Source organism: Amia ocellicauda, chromosome 1, assembly GCF_036373705.1.
Source record: "Amia ocellicauda isolate fAmiCal2 chromosome 1, fAmiCal2.hap1, whole genome shotgun sequence".
Lineage (NCBI taxonomy): Eukaryota > Metazoa > Chordata > Actinopteri > Amiiformes > Amiidae > Amia > Amia ocellicauda.
The window spans coordinates 15,761,006-15,785,275 of NC_089850.1; the positions used below are offsets into that span (position 1 = coordinate 15,761,006).

The 24,270-nt window shown below is 38.3% G+C and overlaps 2 protein-coding genes and 1 long non-coding RNA gene across 3 annotated transcripts; 1 reads left to right on the forward strand and 2 right to left on the reverse strand.

Moving 5' to 3' along the window:
- The first annotated feature begins 497 nt into the window (after positions 1-497).
- mixl1 (Mix paired-like homeobox) lies at positions 498-2,521 on the forward strand. The gene is made up of 3 exons (XM_066713177.1): positions 498-624; positions 1,192-1,409; positions 1,721-2,521. Exons 1-3 carry the CDS (start codon positions 498-500, stop codon positions 2,387-2,389), a joined length of 1,014 nt encoding a protein of 337 aa, XP_066569274.1. The 3' UTR covers positions 2,390-2,521.
- Positions 2,522-3,197: 676 nt separating this feature from the next.
- Positions 3,198-16,292, reverse strand: lin9 (lin-9 DREAM MuvB core complex component). Its single transcript, XM_066694603.1, has 15 exons — positions 15,966-16,292; positions 12,833-12,865; positions 11,890-11,984; positions 10,394-10,498; positions 10,024-10,154; positions 9,222-9,347; positions 8,809-8,966; positions 8,458-8,591; positions 7,957-8,082; positions 7,716-7,817; positions 7,528-7,608; positions 7,000-7,125; positions 6,350-6,532; positions 5,771-5,868; positions 3,198-5,452 (listed from the first exon to the last, which is right to left on the reverse strand). Exons 1-15 carry the CDS (start codon positions 16,042-16,044, stop codon positions 5,347-5,349), a joined length of 1,683 nt encoding a protein of 560 aa, XP_066550700.1. The 5' UTR covers positions 16,045-16,292; the 3' UTR covers positions 3,198-5,346.
- Positions 16,293-17,971: 1,679 nt separating this feature from the next.
- On the reverse strand, positions 17,972-21,195 carry LOC136717181 (uncharacterized). Its single transcript, XR_010805198.1, has 4 exons — positions 20,942-21,195; positions 20,466-20,632; positions 19,983-20,097; positions 17,972-19,555 (listed from the first exon to the last, which is right to left on the reverse strand). It is a non-coding gene; the product is annotated as an uncharacterized LOC136717181 (long non-coding RNA).
- Positions 21,196-24,270: the final 3,075 nt, after the last annotated feature.

Here is a 24,270-nt window from a genome sequence, read left to right on the forward strand (position 1 = left end):
ACAATGAAAAGAACAAGGCAAACACGCATGTTTAAAATACACTAAACAAGCTACAACTATATGTAGGTATATACTGTAGTCCAATTCATTGCTCTTATATTTTGAAAGTCACCCTGGACAAGAGCATCTTCTAAGAAATAAACAATAATAATAATAATAATAATAATAATAATAATAATAATGCTTTTAAGTTTTGATTTTGCAAATCTACAGTACGTTGTCTTTGAAAGATGAAGCGGTGGCAAAAACCTGCTTCAAGACGTATATTCTGTGGGCTTTATCTCCAACCATTAAAACAACTTCATCTATATGTATATGTGCCATTTCCACACGTCAAGGCTAAGCTTGTCAGCAGCGGTTTGGCGAAGTTCACGCCTCGCAAGATCAGAAGGAGCCGGAACAATGGCGTCTGATGCCCCAGTCGAAATAAATCGACCCGCTTCACACCTTCCCCTTGACTTTGATGAAAGCAGGCAGGGCGGATGATATAAGGAGGGATGGCAGGATGGGAGACTGTCTCAGACACTCACAGGAGGACACCGAGGAGCACAGAGAGGAATATGGCTTCAATGCACCAGAAGGTCCCGCTGGGAGATGCGCACAGCGGGGGCAGAGCTCAGGGGGGTAGGTAGACAAAAATGCAATATTCACCTAGACGGTACACATGTGCAATGCGGTTAGTTTAGCTTAGATTAAAATAAGTGTTTTAAACCAGAATCTGTGTGTGGTTTGTTTTACAGATCATTTGAGTACTTATTATAGCGGATGGAAAAGATTTAGCAAAACTTGTATCCAAATGCGTTTTTGTTTAAGCCAGTTTCTATAAAGTTTCTATACTCATAGATTAAAACTAGGTAGGGTACAGGTTTGTCATTAGCTGTTCAAATCATCAAAGTTGTAAATGTGCGTCATAAAGCAAGCCACTTTGTATTGGGATACCTGTGGAATTAAAATAAATGTATATATGCAACCTATACAATAACCATTTAAAAAAACACTGTTCCTATTATAATTTATTAAATCATAAATATTGGTTGTAAAGCCTACAGCCTAATGCGTACAATAAGCGACAATGTATTTAATAGCTTATATAGTAGATCCAAAATAAAGTTAACTATAATAGGTTAATGTTCAACAGTAGTGTGCATTGAACATTTAGACAACTTAGGACTTACTGTTCCCCCCATTCAGAAATGAATCCTGCGGCCGGCTCGTATTATGAAGCCCCAGGCGCCGCGTCTCACAGGGCGGACAGTCTGGCGCTGTTGACGCACCGCAGGAAGAGGACGCACTTCACGCAGCAGCACATCGAGGTGCTGGAGAAGGTCTACTGCTCCACCATGTACCCGGACATCTACCTCCGAGAGCGGCTGGAGGCGCTCACAGGCCTGCCCGAGTCCAGGATCCAGGTGAGCTTCAAAAGCACAGGCCTCACCCTGACTAACAGGAGGGAGAAAGAAACGAGGCACTGAAAGGTTCTTTGGTTGAAGCTTACTTGGCAGAAGTGATGTTTTTACATTGTATTATCCTTTCGGAGCAGGAGTGTGTATGATTTTATAACTTGATATCTATAGGTTACTGGAAGATGGGCAGGCAACCCATATCCATGTGAACTGTAACATTAAACAATAAATCAACACCCTGTGACTCCTATCAAAGAATCATAAATGCACTTTGTCACTTCATAACACTCTTCTAAACGTGTTTGTTGTTCACCCAGGTTTGGTTCCAGAATAGACGTGCAAAGTCTCGCCGCCAAGCAGGACCCTCACCTGCTCCTTCCAGGCAAACCCACCCCAATGGCAACCCTCCTGTGCCATTCGCTCAGCTCCAAAACCGAATGCCTCAAGACTTCTCAAGAAGGAACAGCTTTGCTTTGGCTTTCAGATCCCGGTCAGACAACTTGGAGGAGCAACCCCAGACACCAGAAGCCTTTAAGAGAACAGACTACCCTCCTCCAGTTTCTTGCCTTTATAACGAAGCAGGCGGTACCAGGAAAGCAGAACGGAAAACACAAGCAGTTAACAATAGCTGTACAGGACTGAGTGGTCTGATGCATTACCAAATGCACGGTGCCAATTTCTCAAAGTTGCAGGATGCTTCACAGAAACAGATCTTGGTGGACTACGATAACTTCCCACCCAACAAGACAATAGGACCCGAAATGAAAGTGGTGATTCCACCAATGCCGCCGTCCGTGGGTTTCAGCAGGTCTTCGCCCAAGAACAGTGCGCACGTAGTTCCACAGGGACCACAGCAGGACTCCAGTAATAAATACGCTTTGGGCCATTTCTCTCCCATCTCTAACGACAAGTCGAGAGAGAAGTTTTCCGATTCAGACTCGGACTGGGAAAGTGGAGCCATCTCCGAATTTGCCAGTTTGATGTAATTTCCACAGAACACAAATGTACACTTTGGTTGCAGAGCGGTGTAGATCTTTTTTAAATTGTGTGCTGGGAAAATAAATCACGGGTGTCCGGTGTTAGAATTTCGGTGCATAATTTTTTTTTTTATTCTTATTTGCATGCATATTTAAATTGCCAGCTGTAGTATTTCAATTGATATGCAGACATGTTAAATAAAAAATAAATAAAAAAAGTTATTTTCAGTGTTAAAAGCTTATTACATTTGAAAAGTCCAAACCCAAATGTGCAATATCTAGTTATTTCTAGTCACCAGTGATGACAAAAAAGGCATGTTACTCAAACCTAATATCTGACCTAGAAAGAAATATGTATAGTACCCACTTAAATATTGTTTTAAACACAAACAAGTGTGCCACCTGTGTGGGTGCTCAGTATTTAAGTTGCTCTTCTGTTTCAACCACTTATTTCTATAGTCAGCAGGACACTCACATTTAAATCACTCAAAACAGAACATTTTTAAACCATGCGTTTCTCAAAACGTAGGAATGGAAAATCAACTGAAATTGAAACTTGAATCTAATACAGATTGTGCACACCACACTGTAGATTTACAACCAGGCCTTCTTAGAATTCAGTATAGTTATTTTAAGAGGTTTATCTGTATCCAAATCACAAAAACAAAAAACATCTATACATAACATTCATTTGGCACTGCTTTCCTTTTCTGCCTATGAGACATACATTCCCTCATAAACATGACTGATAAAATAATAATAATAAACTGTAAAGTGCCTGTAGCTATAATACAAGACAAGGAAAAGCACAAGTCTCAAGATTTTTTTTTTTTTTTAATACTTCAAAACTGCAAGAACAAAATATTTACAAATACACATTTAAAGAGTCACCAGACTGCTAAAACTTTGCATAGCCACCCAGTGAAACAACGTTTATAAATAGTCTAGGGGTTCGGCAATTCTACTTGTGTGGCTGAAGGAGGTGTTGTGTGAAGATATAAAGAGGCTTCAAATAATCTGAACGTAATATTGTGCATTTAAGATCAACATGTCCTCATGTATTTAAAGCAGAGAAGTTGTTTATGGTCAAGGACAGCGTATATCTCAAGCAAAACAATGAGGGTCAGTCAACACCTCACAGATCCGCTTTAAAATATATGAAAAAAATATAACCGTGTACAAAATTGGAAGATAAAAATATTTCTTTCAATATACTTACATAAAAGTATAAAAGTTACCTCTATATAAGAGGCATACTGAAACTTCTACAAGAAAACCTACAAGCTTTAAAAAGCAATTGCATGTTAAACTTTACATTAATCTACACAAAACAATCAATGGACTCTGTCCTGGTTTAACATTTTACATCAGAAAGGCCTTTTTTAAGGTTTGCTTCCACAGAAATATAACATTTAATAAATTACAAATATGCAGTCTCCCAGTAAATACAATTTTCTGCATAGGGCCTCTACTTCCGAGAGGATGTAGCAACAGTTGAAAGTTAAAATCTTTACACAAACATATATTATACAAGCAAGCCATGTCCTACTCCTGCAGAGAATAACAAAAATATTGAACTGTTCTAAACTTTGTTACACATTCCAGTATATATTTGCAATGCTCTCTTTAAATTGAACAAGTATGAACTTTACAAACTCTGATCGAGGACTGCGCCAGAACAAAAGGTGTGACATTAAAAGACAAGAAAAAACTAACAATGAAGTCTTGTTTGGCACAAAGACATCAGTTAAAATTTAAGTTACTTAAAAAGTTCTAAGAATAATAAGAGAATTCCAGAAACTTTTTTGTGAAGCAGACAGGGCCCAGAACTCAGTTTCCCTCAGTAGCCTATATTTAAAGGGCAGTTAACTGAAAAGGCACCATGAGATTTCTGCCAAGTGATTTGATATCTGAAATAAAATCACCTGTTTTACTGGTCAGTTCTCAATTGGACTGAAATGGAAACACTGGACCTCTGGCAGATCAGACTTATTAAAGACTTACTTAGAAGATGTCTGAATGACCAAGGAGGAAAATGTGTTTAAATTTAGTTGAGTTACGAAGAGCGATCCACTCCTTCTGAGATAGCATTTGTGAATATTAATAGATGAGGGGCAATATTTACAGTATATACATTTATATACACTGTATATATGTGTAGAGGACTCAGAAGTAATGTCATTTGATTGTTTATGGAACCTTAAAATGCTTTAAGCTTCAGCCTAGTTTATGCTGTTCTCCACTGATTCATGTGCAACATATTACAGGCGAGATGTCCTTAGAGCCTAGAAATCACCCTGATTGCCAATACCAGGAGAGGTTAAAAAATATTCACACATCGACTACAGAGCCTCTCTGTACAATATATACAGACTATATTATTTGCTTTAGTTGGCACAGTGTTTGTAGGTAAGGACAGAGCAGATACATTTTCAGTTTCACCAAAGTGTCTACTAAGAATTGAGGACTGATATTCCTAACAATGCAATTGCAAACGTTTTACTGTCCATGAATGTCTTCCTTTACTTTGGCATTAACAGTGGACAAAATCATCCAATATTTGATCATTACTATTATTTTCAGATGAAGACAATCTTGGCAGATTCAATTTAGTTTAGTTTAGAACCATATACACATTGGTGAAGTAATGTGAAATTAAAACTCAGCCATATTTATTAAACACTTTTGGAAAAACTTTTGACCATGAAAGGGAATAATGGAGGCAGGAAATGCCTTGCAGCAATGGATGAAGCCATACGTGAACAGCGGACAGACGCCCGTGCTATGGACAGTCGTCTGGGTCTAGACTACCACTATGAGTGCTTACTGGGTGTGCGCATGTGGAGACTCTTAAGTCACCTTTCTCTGAAGTCTGTGGATGTATATTTACACACTGATACAGATGAAAACATATACAGAGAACAGAGCCATTGTGTCCTAATATACAATATAGATGGATTTAAAGCTCAGACTCTGTTGGTGTTGTTGGCTGCAAACGCGTGAAGATTCCCCATCTGGCTCAGACCGGTCTGAATGTGCGCAACGTGGATCTCCACGTTATTCTGGAAGCAACTACAGAAGGAAAACAGACCGTCATTAGTGTTCAAGATCAGAGGACTCCTCTTCAGGCAGGAATGACTCCTTCAACGACAAACCAGCCGACACCACACTTAGCCAACACCCATATTCACAACTGATCAGGTCAACATGCTGTCGTACAAAAGACTGAAAATAACTGATCAAGTGATTTAAAAATGTTTTTATTTCAGATCATCTTCCTGAAATTTTGCACACACAGGCCTGAGACAATTACCTTTTTTAAAAAATATATATAGAAGTTTGCAAATTGCTAACATTACATGGCTTTAAAATAGAAATTTCCATTCTTACCTGATATTCGAACTATCTATTGAGTTTTTGATGTCATTTAGAGAATCAGTCAGAGACTTAAATTCGAAAGAATTCAAGTCACTCCCTTCTGCCAAACACTGTGGGGAAAAAAAACATATTAAACAAATCTGAAGTTATTTTTTTTTTTACAATACTGTCCAAAACAAGTGCATTGCTGTTGTTTTTTTTTTTTTTTTAAAGCAGGATTAAATTAACCTAATGACAGAAGAGTGGGGGAAAAAATAGAAATAAATAAAATAATCTTGAGATTTTTAACCTCTATTCTTTGTAGTCATGTTAATTATTGTATAGATGCAACACTTCTACATGGCAAATAATTCGACTATAGATTTTCAAAATGCAGATTTCCTCTCGACAATGCCATGAATTAATAACCACAACCCTTTTCCTTCTGAAGCACTAATCCTAAACGCCTAAGTGATATCATCCTTTGAACGAACCCCTAGGAACCCAGCACAACACATACGTCACAGAGAGGCCAGGGGAAGCCCGTTACCCGCTTGCGACCTGTATGACACTCCGGGATCCTTAAGGTTCAGCCGCATGCCGTGCACTTGCCTTTATCTGCAGGAGGAGAGCCGTGAGCCCAGAGATGAGGTCTGTGAGGCTCTCATTCCTGACACAGTGCTGTCCGCTGGGTAGCGTGTTGGCTTGTCTCACTATCTCTTGTGCTTCTTCTTCGCACCGTCGCCGCAAATCTGTGGGCTGGTCTGCAGGCTGCATGCCCTGCTCGGGAGCCAGCTACGGGCAAGAAAGGTGCAGAGTTGTGTGTCAGAAACAAACTCAGAAACAGCCATGTTGCACTACCTGCAAACCTTGAGCAACAAAGAGATGAACAGATTCATGCACAAGCTGAATTATTGATGAACGGGGAATGCTGCCATGTTTTCAGTCAACTGCTGAATTGTCTCACACACCTTTAGTTCTACCTCCGAGGTGCACAATATACATTTGCCAAAATAAATCTGACTTTGCAAAGTACGTGTGCCTGTAACCTAGGTTAATCCATTTCCCATGAAGTCACATTCACTTGTACGCAGTGAACTGACGTGGCAAGAAAAGCAAAAGCAAATGGGGAGAATTTATGGTAAAGACTTGATAAAGTACCATTTCTCCAAGAGATTTTCCCATGAAAACCTCAAACGTCAAATTCCAGGGTCTGGAACTTGTAAAGGGAAAACGGACGACACATGGGCTGCAGCTCTCACCTCATAGCAATACTGCTGCACTTCATGCAAGACTTTGTTCAGATCTTTGTTGAGCTGCTCCAAGTCCAACACAATGGTGGCGTACCTCTTCTGAAAGTCAAACCCAATCGGCATCGAATAGGATTTCTGGCAAAACAAAAAGAGGAGGAGGTTTCTGACAGTTCATACCCTGTTCTGGATATCCAGTATATGCGCACATTCCTCAGCATTTTACATTTTATTGTGATTTAATTTGTAGTGAGCTTTGTAGTTCTTTGTCTTGCTTTAAAAAAAAAAAAAAATAGAATCACAAAGTAACATTTTAAAAATCAGAGGATACCATTTAATAAAACAATTTTAAACCAAAACCAATTAGGAAAATACATCTGTTCAGTAAAAGTAACTGGTATGTGCAAATATACCACAGCTATGGAAAACAATTGCTAAAGAAGTAAAAAAAACAAGGAAACAGAGGTTGATTAAAAAAAAAAAAAAAAAGCTTAGAGGTTTAAAAATAGGAAGTTAGAAACAAAAACACCAAGGCCTCACCAATTTCTCTGCTTCAGTGTTCATTTCCTTCAGCTGCTTAATGTGTTCTTTCTTTATCATTAAGATTTTTGATAATCTCGTCTAGAAAGGAGATAAACAAGTAATCATCCCCATCCCTCGGGGCATGCAGTAGAACACTAGATATAAAATATAGCTTGAATTTGACATTTGTTTAAACAAATACTTACAACTTGCACAAGAAATTTAACTGGAAAGCCACCCAGGGTGTCTCCTTCTGTGCCCGACAGCTTACTTTTCCACGGCGACTGCCCCAGTAAAGGATCGTTATCCTTGAGGAAAATTAATAAAGGACTCTTTATTCTCTCTGCAGAAAAGTACCTTAATTTAGATTAAACAACAATAACAATAATTTGTAACGAAGGTCGCAAAACACAGAAGCACAAGCTTCTTGAAGGGAATACTGTGTACCATGATCGTAGGCTGTGCGGAGGGGGCGTAAGGCAGGCGGGGGGGCGTCATGAAGGCCTGGAATCGGGATGGCCGCTGTTTCTGAGCGAAGGCGGAGATGGGCATCGTCTCGTGAGGCTCATTGCTCTGGAGTGAGAAAAACAAAAAAACAATAACTCAGCAAATTCGACAGGACTGTGCAATCATATGACCAACGGGCTAAACATCTGGTTTGAATCTGGGCTGAGACCAGGACGCCTCACAGGGCAGTTGCCCAATCTGTCAGATACGTTTCCCCCCTCCTTGTGGCACAACTGCTGCAGATTACTGGGCCGTCTACCAATGAATAGGTTTCCAAGTGAAAACTAGGTGCCTCTCTCGTGTTAGGGGCACTTACCCATTTAATAAAATATATTAAAAACAGCCTGATATATTGGTCACTAACAGGTGTATCAGTGTGCAAGAGCATGACTGACCATCCTTCTCCACACTATTCACAGACTTCAGCAACAGGAGACTTACAAGCACTTCATAGTCGGGGACGGTGTGCGTTCCCAACCCATTTCTGTCAAACGTGACTCTGTAGGTGGCGGCACTGGTGTCAACTGCGTCTATCTGCCCCGTAAACAGGCCATCATGCACACCCCTCAGTCGAGCTGGGAAGGAGGGAAGAGAGAGCGGGGGGAGGGGAAGGGGAAAACATCTGAATTATGTGTGAAACTTTGTCATTAGACAGAATTAACTTGAAAATACTATTTGTCAGTGAATTCAATGTTTGTTAGATAAACTTAGGTAAAAAATAGGTAAAAAGCCAACTGGAAGACAAAACAGGCTTGGTGTTCCGACTAGAGGTATACTGTTCAGAGAATTTACCTGTGACTTTGGTTCCTATTACTAAAGGCAGTGGGATTTCCTCTGGTAGATCTTTGCAGTGCGACACGTCTGTGACTTTTCTTTGCTGCAGTAATCTGATTTTCTGTCTTTTCTGCTTCAGTGCTGATCGCTCCTCTGCAAAGAATGCTGCAGAACACCTATAAGAGAGGAAGACAATTTATGATTACAGTTATAATGCATCCAAGGAAATTCTGTAAAGAAAAATCAATAGCTATTATATATATATATATATATATATATATATATATATATATATATAAATAAATTGAAGGAAGTAGCTCCATCCCAATAAATTATAGTAAAAAATGTCTGCTCGATCTGAACCGTTGGTCTTCAGGTCCCACTCTGTTTGACTCTATGCAATACAATGAATGATTTCTAAATTGCAGTACCGTCTTGGTTTTCCCATTAATCTTCTTATTGTTGCCCATTCTACTCGGGTTAACTTCCTGGTTTTTAGGTTCGGAAACGATTCTTTCAAGCAAACACAAAAATCGTTGTCCCCCTCAAACAACGGCCTGTGAACAAAACAAAGCAATGGCAGTTACCACTTTGGTACAGAACATACCAGAACTGAGTGTTCAAGATTAGCTCCTAAGCAGGTTTCCCCAATTTCCAATACATTTGCATTATTTTCAGAATGCACACATCCTACTGGACATATAATATCTTTACTCCATGCAATCATAGGAGGCTAATTTAATAGAAACAAAAATCAGTTTCACAACTGCTACCCACAGCTGATGGAAAAAATGTCTTAAATGACACCCCCAAGTTTGATTAAGCAATTTGAGATCCAGTGGAAGCCCATGAAGCAGCCATGTGGCTGGTCTTGATTGATTGCTAGTAGCTTATTGATCCCAGCTGGCATTCACAAAACGGTTTTGCAGGATCTTACATACACAAGCTGGCAAGTTGGAGAGGTTACATTTAAGATGTTGGGCAGTCTATTAACCCAGGCCTACTTGAGTTTCACAAGTAATGTTTCCTATTGCAGCCAAGACAACGGCACATGGCAACACTGATTCAACATGAGCAGAATGATAACAGCTAAAGAAAAATGCATATAGGATAAAAAGACAACACTTTTATCTCGTAAAGCTTCTTCAATATTAGAAGCTAATTGTATGACCTTATGCTTTATGTACTAATTATTTAAGGGTGTTCTACCTTAAAGAACAAAGGAAAGCTTACCTGTCGATATTGGAATAAAACCACTCATAGATGCACCACTTGTGTGCTTTGGGGAGCTTGAGGAGGTTTCGCAATCTCAACCCGATCTTTTGTGATGCTTTTTTATCAGGTGTTGCAACAGTTGCAAGTTTCTGATTTAAATAAAACAAATAAACAGTTACAAAAATACAAAACAGATTTCTGGGCTACACATAGAACATAAAATGTAGACACAGAAAAGCAGTAGACCTCTACCACATAATACTACAAATAAAGCATGGGATGTTAATATGCTACACACACACAAATGTATGCTGTGGGGGTTTAACCTGCACAAGCTATAATACAGGGGAAATTAGAGGACGGTGTGGATAAGTCCAGAAGACCCCACCTGAGGCACTGTTATAACTCTCTGACTTCTTCTAGGAGACCTGGAGATCATCTGCCGGTCCTCTTCCTCACAGAACAAGCGGCTCCTCTTTGAGCTCCTAGTTGGCTGTACAAAAAAGGAAACGGTCCAACATGAAGCCGACAAAGCCCCTTGTGATTTGACATTCAAGATCAATGTTTGGTCTGGCAGAGAATTTAATCTTTAGTTTGTCGATTTTTTTTATAACAATAAAAGTATTTTGAATGTTTAGCTTTCCACATTTTATGAAACAGTCCTCTTTTGTGCAGCATATACTTTAATAAACTAATATAATTTGCGATTCTTTTCTCTGCTCAACGGTGAAGTCTACAAGACAAAACTGCGTCAGGAATGCTGCAGTTTTACTTCAACAGCAACCAAAATGCTGACAACGATGACAACTAAAGTTATCACTATAAATGCCATTTTCACTTCCACTTCTGTTTGTACATTAAACATGGCATTTGTTCCTTTTTCAAAGGACAATAGTGAATAATGTTTTTCATGTCTTTAATTATGCTGATGGTTCTCTATGGGCTCCAACCTTCAATAAAATGGTTGATGGCTGAATAAAAACTTTTAACTGAATATATGGTGTGTGTATACTCTGGTTAGGAATTCTTAACATTTGATTTTAATTGAATAGGAAATCTGTGTTTTTACACAGAGAATTTAGATGATTTTTCCCCACACAAAATTGGAGAAATTCTCCAGTAGGTGGCATAACCTTCATCTAATACAGGGGTTTTCAAAATGGTCCTGGAGTACCCCCTGTCCTGCTGGTTTTTGTCACAATCTAGGTCTTAATTACTCAACTGAATGGTATATTGCTCTGTTAGGTCAATTAAGGATTCAATTGAGCAATTAAGACCTCAGTTGGAACAAAAACCAACAGGGTAGGGGGTACTCCAGGACCGATTTGAAAACTACTGATCTAATAATTCTTTAATGGAATAATGTTAATGACCTGCTGTAATTATGTCATGAACAGCAGTGCAAACCAACAGAACCCTTCTTGTGACGTATTTTTGTGCTTTGTGGGTTGTGATGGTTATACATTTTATTAATCGTTTTCAGGTATATTTTCACAGCCCACATCAGCCAAGCAGTAAATGAGACCAAAAGCAAGAAAATCATTCTGCTTTTGTAAACCATACAATTAAAATTATTAATACAAAACAAAGCTAAAGCCATTACTACTCCCCAGCTCACTCATGACTAATTTAACAGGAAGGGGACTAATTGTTTTAAGCAACATTACAACAAGAGTAAGAGCAGCACGATCCTTTTGCCAAATCAAACGGCAGAACAATCCTCCTCACTCAGTCTACTAGGAGGTCTAATCCTTCACCTGTTAAAATGAAGCAATAGAACACAGAATCATTGAAGATTTAAACACAAATTGACATCTGTGGTACCCGTTAAACACAAAGACATGACATATCTAAACAAATGAAGTACTAAATAGATTTTCTTACCGTTTCCATAGATGAAAAGGTATTCCTTCCCTTGGTGCTCTGAGACTTTGGCAAAGAACCGTGTTTCTCATTCCAGGTGCTAGATAAACTTCCCTCTGGATAATATTAATGGAAAATAATTTACAACATGCTTCTCTAACAACTTGGAACACAATGTCCATAGCACATCCCAGAATTTAAAAAATATATTTTTACATTTACATTTACTTTTAACTTGTACTAAAACTGCAATAGGGATCTAGAGGCAATAGGGTATAGCTGCATATTGCCAGTTGATTGAATTTATCTGCCACTAGCCAGGCTAGTGATGCATGAACAGCTTCTATGCAATAATAGACTCAAGACATTCCTATAATATTTGAATACCTCCAATTTAAAGACCGGAACAGTAGATGCATTGTAATATTGTTCCCTACATAATTTCAGAATCCCAAAAAAAGGTAATTAAACCGTGGCAGTGGGTTCTAGGCTTGCTCACATACTGTAGTTGTCATTCTTTATTCTGCCCCTTTATAACATCAATCTCACATAGCCAGTTTTCCCTCTGGAATGGTTTTATGCTAATGTATAGCCATTCCTCTCTATACCTCCCCCTTTGTAATGAAAAAGGACTACTTGCCACAATTTAAGTTACTTATTGATTTGTGGAGAAGAGGATAGTTCTTGAAACTAGTCCATGAAATCATTCTCAGCAGTATTCACAATAGATTTCACCCCCCCCCATGTTAGGACTCATCAGTAATAAACTGGAGATTCACCTGATCATTTTTAAGATGTACCAGGTTTCATTGTTTATTATCATGCCAAGTACTTGAACAGTATTTTTGTATACTATAATATATATTACAGAGAAATACCCCAGCTTCTGGCATCTTATTTCTGTATACATTTTGAGCAGGTCATTTTAAGAAGATTTAATTCATCCAATTAAACAAACACTTACCCTTCAGACTCACAAGAGCTTTTGCTGAAGAACCTGCAAAAGTAAAATAATGTTTACATCATCTTTGCTTGTTGCTTATCCTTCACCTTAAACTGTTCCTCACAAGGTGCTTTTATATTGCCTAAATCTGTGGTTAAACAGAAAACATTGACAATACTACATTTAGAATGGCTGTAGAAATACTCTAGATTTCCCACCCCAAAGGCATTACTTTATGCAGAATTAAATCTGTGTCGTTGGGAAATTAGGAATTTGTCGCATGGGACATCAAGAGGGAGTTTCTCTCTGTGCCTCAAACAGAATTACAATATCACCCCCCAGCCACTATCATTCTGAGACGAGTCATACAGGATCCTGTCTGCCAACAGCAATGAAATTTGACTTTGCAATACCAACTTTGCATTTATGAACAGAGCTTTGAAGAAACAATGTAAAAAAAAAAAAAACTGTAAAATGCTCATTATACATCACAACCACAAGATAAGTTTCATCTACCAGGATAATGATACCAAGATGAAATAGGTTCTAAAATACAAATGTAAATACTACATATGGGTATAACCTCTATGTATGGATCAGCAGGAAGGATAAAATGTTATACGAGCAGAAAAACAAGTTTACATTTTTCAGCAAGAGGATTAAGGTTTAAAAGTTGTATATTGGAAAATACCAAGGCAGTACTTTTCTTATAATAAAAAAAACAAAAACAGATTCTCAACCAAGAGACACCCAAATTCGGAGAATGTAAATAAGTCCTATAGCCTAATAACAATGTTGAACTCAGATATTCCATGTACTGGTTCTGGCCAAGAGATGCCAGGACAAAGAAGGGGTAGAAACAAAGCTTGGGGTAGGCAATTCCAGTTATAGAGGGCAAGTTTTATAGGTACCTTTCACTTAGCAACTCATTAAGACCTGGAATCAACAAGTCATACGACTTCTTACCCTAACAATGACTTCAGTTAAGACCCCTCGGTCTCTTGCTGCTCACCCCTGTCCTGAGTATTATGATTAAACGTGGGGTCTGTACTGCACGAAGTATGCCATTCTTGTGCATTGCTTTAAATGTGAAAAGCAGCAGCTGGTTGAACAACAAATGGCTCAGGGAGAAAGTATGTGATCGTAATCTCTACCCGGTCAAAGTCGCACAGCAGCCATAAGTGAAAATCCATGGCAACCAACTACTCCAATCGATAAAGTGGGAAATACAACTTACTATTGAACATATACGCCAAACCAGATCTGTAGCTTTAAACAAATAAACAAGTCCATCTTTTAAAACAGGCTGTATAAGTAATGCACACAGTATACCAAGCATATCAAATTCATTTTTCAGTTTAAAAATACTGGAAGAGAATATTCCTTCTGCCTTTACCCTTAAAGGAAGTATTCTTTGTCAAATGCCAGATACTGGTGAATTTTATCTACAGAAAAATAGGTATGAAATTAAGTTTAAAAGGGTTGATATAGCCAGCCTATAAAATCTGTTTTTGCAGTCCACAGTATTAAGAGATGTAATCTGTATCATGTTCATCCAGCTCCGTTTCATTCATCACTCCAGATCAAAATGCAGCATCAGTGCCTGTCACAGAAACTGACGTCTGTCAATGAAATGGCCCTTCAAATTAGTACCAGTTAAGTAGCAAACAATAGAAACACGGTGCTGACTGTATTGTAATAAAGTACACATTCTTAACGTGTCACAATACACATATTGCTGGGGCCTAAAAAAATAAAACAGACTAGGCCTATATTTCCCTATACTCGCATTTAATATTACACACACTGTATAGACGTGATACCATCTTCAGAGAAATACAGTAAACTACAATTTGATTTGCCATGTGCTAATAAACTTTTGTCATGAAAATATGCAAAATGCAAAAAATAAAACTGATGTCCTACACTACCATTCTGTAAGAATTCATTGATAATATTAAAAAATATGATGTAGTTTAATGTATGGCAATCATTCAAGTTTAAATAACATGGTGAAGATATTCTGTTACTTATATTCATAGGATTGTTTAAATTGTCAGTAGGAAATGACATTTCCCCAGCCAACAGTCAGCTGTTGGTCTAACCTCCATCTTTATACACAAGGGACAAGCGTAAATATTATTATTAATTATTATTATTATTATTAATAATAATAGTCAAATTAAAATCTTCAGGCAGATATCCACTTCCGCTACAAAATACATCTAGCTGTATTAACAACCGATTTTATATGCCAAAACTGAATTTAAAATTTGAATCGGCTAAACACCTACACTTTCAATTACAATCAATAATAATAAAAAAAAAAATGTAAGATGTATTTTTAGTAGCAGCGTTTCTCATTGACACGGTATTATTAATGTGTTGCAGTGCCAATTAAAATTAATACAGACAAAACAGGACATGAAACCCGGTCACATGTATAAAACAAACAATGTAAATAAAGCATTAATATCATATTATTTTAGATTTTACCACACACTCATAGATCGGAAATAATTAAGACAAAAACACTTAAAATACGACTTATTATTATTATTATTATGAACGAGCACTTTCCCAATACGTCTGAATGCAGGGTTTACTGTACAGTAATGCATTTGGGACTAATGCAACCCAGGTAACACTGCTGTCCTGGGCTGAGTGTTAATATACATTAATATGTACAATTACAGTAGTTAAGACATAGACGATCGCGGCTATAGGATATTACTGAAGGAGCAACAAACGTGAAAACATGTCTAAATGTTTGTACATACTGTTCATCTTTATTCCCCGTAGGGTCCAATTTACTATCAGTGTGGGATTACAAAGGGTCTCAACTGACCACCTTTGTGATAATCATACACAAGTACATTTGAACGCACATCTGTTTACATTGGGAAAGGTTAGCGAAAACGTACACACTGCCCACCGCTGCGTTTTTATTATCCTACCATTACTTCATTAAAAGCAGCTGGTCATGGCACAAACAAGGAACAGTGTCGTCAAACAAACAAAAAATAACATTCAAATTCATACTGGATTTTCTAGGGTATTTTGGGCCCTGCCTGGTATGTATTCTTCCTAGAGATGTCGTTTCCAAGTGTGGTTATCGGTGTTTTAAACGCTTGTCAGCTTTGTTGTTACTCACTCTCGTCCAGCAGCTGCTCCAGCTCCGCCATCTTGAATGAGCCGCGCCGCTTTTTCAAAGGCTGCCGGTCGCGGTGCATTGTGGGACAGAGACTGCCGGAGAGGGCAGTTCGAAAGCAGGACTATTTTGGTTAATTTTCACCGCAAGTCTTCTTTGCTTTATCCAGGGAAACACAATGATTTAGATAACATCATTTCCGTCCAGAGTAGGTGCTTATCACTAAATGACACAAGCCGAGGTCTGACAAACTTAAAGGCGGAAGAGCAGACGCTTAGTTCAGGTGTGGAAGGAAAACAGCTTCCCTTTAAAACGGTGCAGGATACTTGTTGAAGATTTCTTGGAGTGAAGGCATTTCATTAACGTAGTACCGTCTTTATAAACCATTCACACAACACACGAACCCCTTAATTATCGACCTTCATAATTATTTTTGAGACAAAAGAGCAAATTACATAATAGAAACAGTACTAAACAAAGTCTCTGAATTTGATTAATACATTTGTCTTGCTTTAAATACACCTATTTCTTGTAGCTGAAATATTCAGTTGTGTTCGGCACTTCCCCAACAAACAGAAGCTGTTCTTCACTTGGTTTGCTTCCTGTGATGCAGAAACAACACACTTGTGCGTGCACAGAGGTCAACTAATTGAGTTTATTAACCCACCTGCAGGCTGGTCCCACTGCTTATTAAAACACAAAAACAAATGGACTTCAGCATTATTCCCATACCTTTAGTTATTTAGGACTGGGAACACAGGGCTGCAGCTCCCAGATGTCCCCTCTCTGACCACTAATGACGTCTCCACAGATGCGCGTTTTATTTTTTTTACAGACGTACACAGACACACTGGGGAAGCCTATTACGTGTGTCTGCTCACACAGGTATGGCCTGATAAACAAACAAAACTGCAGAATGAAAGGGTCCTATTCAGCGGTACTGGGCATGTAAGGGTTGCTCACTGGACAAAGTATTCCATTTACACTTTAAGTTTAACACGTCTTGATTGTAAATAAAGACTCACAGACAACTCTTGTGGGAAACAAGTTCAGGCTTTAATTAGGGGTTGTGCCTTTTTTGTTTTGTGGGATGGGAGGTACCACCCTTTACCCGATCTGTGTGAAGACTGGGGCTGTACTCAGCCGACTGCTACAGGAGGGTCTTACTAGGGTTTGCTGGCTCAGGTGCAGCTTCACACTGCTGCTCCAGCTCAGGAGCCAGTCCACGGCCAACCCTAGTTCGTACTATGTAAAAGCAGGCTGCAAATGGTTTGAAATAAAAGGGAATGTTTAATTTTCTAATTTGAGCCCTTTCTCAGAACAGGTCGGAAAAACATCATGTTTCTGGTTCCCTTTACTCGGACTGAATAGCAAACTTCTGGGCCTGCTTTCCACACCAGCTGAAGCCAATACTGAGCACAATGTCTTAGGTAAATTGTATGATTGTGCTTTTAATTACAAATAAAAACTATCAAACCCTAAATAAATTGCTCAAGGCTCATGTGGTGTATATTAATCCATTGCACTTTATTTGAAACATGTTTCCCATTCCAACTGCAGTAGATGTATAATTCTGTAACCTTGGTTCAGGTCTGTAATTAAGAGCTGGGCTGGAATGAAAAGCTAGAATCACATGCAATTCTTCAGGATCAGTGTTGAAGATCCCCAGCAATGGGTACTATGACAGCAAATACAGGCTTCTGTTATATTGGGCAGGAATGTACTAATTCAGTCCTGAATGGCCAAAAATCAACGACTGAAGTTCTAGGGGGAAAAACAGTTGTTCATTCGAGTGCTCAGGTGGAATACAGTAAACCTTACCTAAACCACTTCCTTAAAGGATTCTCACCTATCTTATGTAATGACGTCCAGCCGCCACAGAAGAAAAAAAGATTTCCAGAAATGTTCTGTGAAGGAAGCGACCCTAACAAGACCCCTGCACCCATGGCGTTGGGTCTTCTATAAATATAATACAGAACCCATTAGGAAGACATCAAGGCACTCACACATTACAGTACGTTTTCTTTTATTTGCCAGTCGTTGCCCCAGCACACTTTTTCAACAATTTTCTTATCGATATATTCGTGAGGACCTCAATGTCAGAACTACCCTCCAGGGCAGTGGTTCTCAAACCTGTCCTGAAGTACCACCTACCCTGCTGGTTTTTACTTAATTTAACCCTTAATTTAACTAATAATTTCCTAAATCAGAGCCTTTTAATTATTTTTAGCAGTAGGGGATTTAAGTTAAGTTTAAAATTGTATAAGAAAATTGTTAAGGAACCAATTTGTTATCAGTTACACAATCTAAAGAGTCAAATGTAATCTAATTACTTCAATTAAGGGTTCAATTAAGTAACCAAGCTCAGTTGGAACAAAATCCAGCAGGGTAGGTCTGCTGGATTTGTAGGTTTTGTAGGTCTGTAGGTTTGAGAACCATTGCTCCAGGGGATTTGCTTTATTGCACCCTTTCACAACAGCGTATATAGTCTAGATCAGAGACACTCCAATACCCTGCTTACTTCAACAGGAATAGTCGATGTAAACTTACTGGAAGCTTCACATGCTAGCTGTGCTGAAAAGCAGTATCTGGAACCTTAAAATATTTTATTGCTTGTAGAGATTACCAAATAGCTAACAGATTAAACAGAAAAATAACAACACAAAAAGAAAGATAAGGGGGGCAAACAAAAGAAAATCAAGCAAAGGGCTTTATTTTATGTAAAAAAAAAGTATTGTATGAGTCAATTCAACGATACTTAGACATACATTTGGGACTTCTCTCTTGAATGGTAACAGAAGACAAAGCTGGATTACAGTCAGAAGCTCCAAACTTTCTGATTTGAACAGGAAGGTACAGCAGTCTTCATACAGACAGGGCAAAACGAAACACAAGGGAAAACCTACCAGTATGCATTACTTGTGAATAAATGAGACATTACTCTTTCACCCCCCCCCTTTTTTTTTGACAACTCAAGCTTTAATCTTGCTTTACTAGACTCCTAGTGCTTACTTCTCTGTGCTCAGTTCTTGGAGTTCAAATTGCAGTAACATTATGGAAAAAAAACTCTGAGACAAGCACATCTGACACTGAAAAAAAACCTCAGTTAACTCAACCATACCACAAATTATGCAATGGGGAGTTAAGAGAAAAAAAAAAAAAGGTATATTGAACTTAAAGGAACAGTATATGAGGTCATACCTCTGACTTTTCTATTGACACTCACCTTCCCCAGCTACTTAACTAACCAAAACTCAGGATCCTTTACTTGGATGCTGCGATTAAGATATTATTCAGACTTTGCTATTTGGCACCTGTAAGCACTACTGAACAAACAGAAGAGCAAATCTCGCAGTGCAGTACAGTGCGCAGTTTACTCCTTAGGGAAAAAAAAGTACAATAATGGGAGATCTGTGGTTCCAAAGCAACGACCATCCGCATTCTGGGATCGGGGGTTTAAGCCAAAGCAGCCTCACACCTCAGGTGGGCCTTCTGCCTGTGAACGACAGCATCACCACAGCGAACTCTGGTAGTTAAACTTGACTTTCAACAGGTAGTTGAGGCTGACCTGCGCCACATCATATACAATGTATCTGGGAAGCAAGAGGTTAAGGCAAAAAAAGGTTTCACTATCTGTGTACCAGCATACAATCGAATGCAAACATGAGCTTATTTCTTCCTTCCTTTCTTTGCATTGTATTGAATCAACACATTATCCCAGTTCACATTGTGCTTGTCTTTACCTCAGTTCGTGCCCCTTTCAACTCATCAGACCAGCCACCAACTGCATTTCTATTTGTTTTTCACCCCTACTTAAGGAAGTCTGGCTGAAATGCAACGTTGCACAGGATAAATACTGAATCCTACAGCAGCACTGTAGTGTAAGCGTGAGGCGCTCACGTGATTTCAAATAATATACTTGGGTGTGTTTGGGAAAATAAAAAATAGTGCTCATTCTTGGACGACAATCTCAAGGAATCCAGCATGAATGGGGTTGGCTTTATATTTGAGAAAGGATACTCATTGTAGAGCAGGCTGGTGTCCTGAACATTTGAAGGGACACCTTTTCCGATCGGGACCTCAATGCCATTCAATGTCACAGTAGAACTGGGATCTGGTGCAGTTTTACCAAGACCTGCAAAAAAAAAATCAGGTTAGTGTAAATTACTTCAATGTTAATACCCAACACCTAGTATTAGCCAATCATTTCTTATGGGCATCTGCAATGTGGATTTAACAAATTATTCCTGTCCATTACTAGATCAAATACATATAGGTCAAGAATTCACTCCGATTACTGTAACAATTTACATCATGCAGGTAATTCTGGGGTTTTACATAGTTACAATGTAATTAATGTGTAACTGTCTATGTTGTTCAAATATTATATAAATGCATGTAAACAACAGCATACGTAATTATAGAATAAAGTTTCTGAATATCATTTAGATGTTAGCCTAAGGTATTATTACTAATTCAGAACATTTTGCAGCAAGTCCTTACCTTTCACACTATGCTTTCCCTGGTAAAGAGCTCATTACCTGGATTTCTGTTTTGAGTTTCTCATAGTTGATGTCAAAGGGATCTTTCTTCTCATCCTCGGTTCCTCCCCGGAGAAGGCTGTACGCCACCTCAATATCGAGGAGATTATCCAGCATCTGCACTTTGGCCTGCAAACATTTATTCACAGCAAGAGATTAGCTTGCAGCTTTGAGAATATACTACGTTCATTGGTATTCTTCTTCATACTTGACAGCTAGGCAACACCTTAACACAGAAAATAGGAATAAATAACATAAAATAAAATACATTATGTATGGACTGACTCATCTTTACTCATGACTCATATATAAACATTTTCCTTGCTTTTCTATATAACTAATTGTAAAATACATCCATCCATCCTTCCTCATGAGCTTGCTTTAAATCAGTTGTACTGCATGCATTACAGACTACATGGTCTTTGTCTCGGTTCTTACCTGAATGTACTCCAGATTATTCAAGAGGGGTGGCTTCTTCATCCCAAAGTCGTGTGGTATGAGCGTGTAGAAGCGATTTGACAGGTCCAGGATGTGGGAGTCCGAAGAATCGTCAGACACTGCCTGGAGGGAGGAGAGAGAGGCCGAGAGGAGTTGATGCTGACAAGGGTGTCCGGACAGCTTCTTCTCTCATCTTGCTTAGTATCGCAATACCTACCAAGTTATGCTGGCAGTGCATGGAAACCTCAATGTTAAGTGATCAAAGATCAGGAAGTACAAAAATAGGCTGATTCTAGAATGGATTAACAAAAAAAGCCTGCATTCCACTAGGCAATTTGAATTTGGAACCAGGTCTAATTTTCACAGGGAATCGATGAAGCCGAGCTGGTAGAGGGATGGCCTGACTGCATCCATGCAGCCAGTCAGTATTATTAGCCTAGCTAACGTACAACCCAATATTACAAACAGAAATAAAAGTCCATTGGATAGTCGGAAATTAGGTTTAAAGAAGGCAAACCATGCGAGTCTCACCCAGGGAGAGAGGCTGAGCAGCACAGAGTTAACTAGCTACTTATATGTAAGGCCGTATGAAATCCGTTGTATTATTTCCATAAATTTGTAAATTGTTTATTTGAAGTAGCTAATACAACAAAGGTTAAGGTTCCCAATAGGTTTTGTACAGAACACTACAGACAGGACATGGTTTTAGTTAAAGTTAAAGCTAAGCAGAAAAGTACTTTCAGTATAAAACACATGTAGAATTAAGATCAGTTAGAGAGACAATGCAAAATTCCTTAATAAAATAAAAATACTATTTTATATTAATTTGTTTTTTATTATTGTTTCTTAGATTTTGTGGAGTTCATATTTGTTAAAGCCTCCTCTCTAATTTTGCATTTCCCAAATTAGCTCCTGCTCTTGTCTATAAAATCAGTAAACTTCTCCTTCTGATGGAATTGTTAACGGATGTTTACTGTTAGTGCTTAAGAATAATAATAAAAATATGTGATTTATGTTTTCAATAAAGCACTGTCACACTGCCTTGTACTAATTAAGTACAGTTGTTAATTTAGTAAATCTAGCTACTTTAAAACCCTATTCTGTCTCCTACCTAAGCTTTCATTAATTTCTAATACATTTTAGGACAGCCCTATAACTCTTAATATGTCAGCACAAAGTGGATAGAGAGCAGAAGATCACAGCAATATTAATATGAATATTTATCCCTTGTGTTTAGCCTTCGTGCACTGTGCAGTTGGCTCTCCCCCCTCTCAAATTCTGTTGACTCTTCCGGAGAAGCAGGCTCGGTCGATGTGACTTGCTTGCTGTCCAATGGCATCAGTCAAATATATTTTACAATGTACCCTTCCTTTCCGTAATTGCTTCTGAAAATGCTGCAGCCGCTGCTTTATTTCTTCAGCAGTTCTTCTTCTTCAGCACCGTAATTTGGAGATCTTTGTTGTGAAGTATGTGGTGTATAATTTTCAATGTCTGAGATCCATGTTAAAAAAACAACTAGTCATATAATTAAAAAAGTCTCTGAATTACTGCATTATTCTTTATCTTCATAATTCTATTTTGTTGACTAAGTTTAAGACTTTTTCATAAAATATTTTGTGTTATAATGAAGCAATAAAAGAACATGATTGTTTAATAGTACAATGGTCTTCAATAGCGTTGGCAGTCTAGGAACCTTGGTAGTTGCAGTTGCACTGAGACGAGGCAACGCTTCTTTCACTGTTAAAATAATGTTCTTTTATGGTGGCTGAGAGGTGCATAAAAGTGCACCAGACTGATGCATTTAACTGTTGAAAATCCTTTTTTCAACACTACTTGGGTAGGGATGTCTGGCTAAATCCCCAATGTCATCAATTACTAGCAACACCTCTGGTGCCATCCTGAATCTCCCTTCACCTTTTCAGAAAGAGGCCTGTTACTCACCTGCTGCACCTCACTGAGGATGGAGTAGGCACTCTGGATCTGCCTCTTGCTCAGTTTGCCCAGTGACATCTTCTGCAGGTCAATCTGTTGAGAAGAACATTGTCCATTCAGAGCCCTCTTCACCAATACCAGGGGTCTATGCTACTCAACAATGTGAACATATCTATAGTTCAAGATATCTGTATATAATATTATATATAACCCAGTCCTATCTAGCAAGAAACATAAAAATTAAAATTAAAATAGTATCTGTCATTCATAGAAGGATTTGTACGCACATCAGGTCAATTTAATTTTTCCAACATCAGGGTCAGTGCTAGAACTATCAATCTGCTGCCATTTAAGAGATTCCCCTTTGGGTTTTTGAAGGGGTCAACGGAGATGAGACAGCCATCTGGGGGAGGATTTCAGTGTTGGGGTGGGGGGGTTTAAAGCCACCACGTAATGATCACTGCTTCATTCTGTTCATACCCAGAATTCCACCATGACATTCTTCATGCTCTCCACATCAAAGATCATCCTAATAAGCTCCTGGACTGGCTTCTTCAGCTTGGTAACCTCTCTGAAAGTCAGCTTCTTCACAGCTTCTTCATCCTGTTAACATAAAATACAAGTGGATAAACATCTCTGAAACAAACTTGATGTACATTTGTTTTCAAAGTCAAACCAACGTAATTCCTCTCACCTTCACCACCTTCACTTCCTCCATTATCTCACTCCGCTTCTCCACTTCCTCTAAGGAGCAAAAGCACATTGATAAGCATCAATGTTTCAGCCCCTGTCAAGTTTCCAGGTTCACATCAATGGAATTACACTTTGATGGAATTAAGAGAAAAGGCCTCGGCCTACAATCCAGCCATTTTCATTACAGAATGAGTCCTGAGACGATTATTATGATATTACGATTAGCCTGTCAAATCATCTGTTTCTTAGAAATTCTTTTCCAAGTAATATTCCTAATATATTTTCAATTTCCTTATACCAAATTTATTTGCAATTATTTGTAACTACTATTTTCAAATAATATGCAAGAATTCAAACTTTGGGAAAGTATGCCACACTGTGTAAAGTGCAATAATACTGCAAATTGTATTGTATTATTAATGTGTTGCAATGCAAATTCAAATGTAAATAGGTAAAACAGGACATGAAACCCAGTCATCTGTGTAAATCAAAATGTAGGGGTAAGTGACCCAATTAAGTCTACCAAAAACGTTTTACATGTTTTCTTATAGATATGTGATATGTGATAATTCCCTGGGTATTAAGTCAAAGATTAATCTCTCATCTAAACACTCATAAATTGACAAAATGTAATTAATTTATTTAATTGGAAATGTGAAAAGTCCAGAGTGGGCTTATAAGGTACAGTGAGGGAAAAAAGTATT

What these genes read in the sequence shown, in the direction of transcription:
- lin9 (XM_066694603.1), bottom strand. Translation starts at nt 16,044, where the DNA reads ATGCACCGCGACCGGCAGCCTTTGAAAAAGCGGCGCGGCTCATTCAAG. An exon ending in CTCTCCTCCTGCAGATAAAG is followed by an intron (nt 5,869 to 6,349) that starts GCAAGTGCACGG and finishes TTTTCCCCACAG; the next exon opens with TGTTTGGCAGAAGGGAGTGA. An exon ending in ATAGATAGTTCGAATATCAG is followed by an intron (nt 5,453 to 5,770) that starts GTAAGAATGGAA and finishes TTCCTTCTGTAG; the next exon opens with TTGCTTCCAGAATAACGTGG.
- mixl1 (XM_066713177.1), top strand. Translation starts at nt 498, where the DNA reads ATGGCAGGATGGGAGACTGTCTCAGACACTCACAGGAGGACACCGAGG. An exon ending in CGGGGGCAGAGCTCAGGGGG is followed by an intron (nt 625 to 1,191) that starts GTAGGTAGACAA and finishes CCCCCCATTCAG; the next exon opens with AAATGAATCCTGCGGCCGGC. An exon ending in TGCCCGAGTCCAGGATCCAG is followed by an intron (nt 1,410 to 1,720) that starts GTGAGCTTCAAA and finishes TTGTTCACCCAG; the next exon opens with GTTTGGTTCCAGAATAGACG.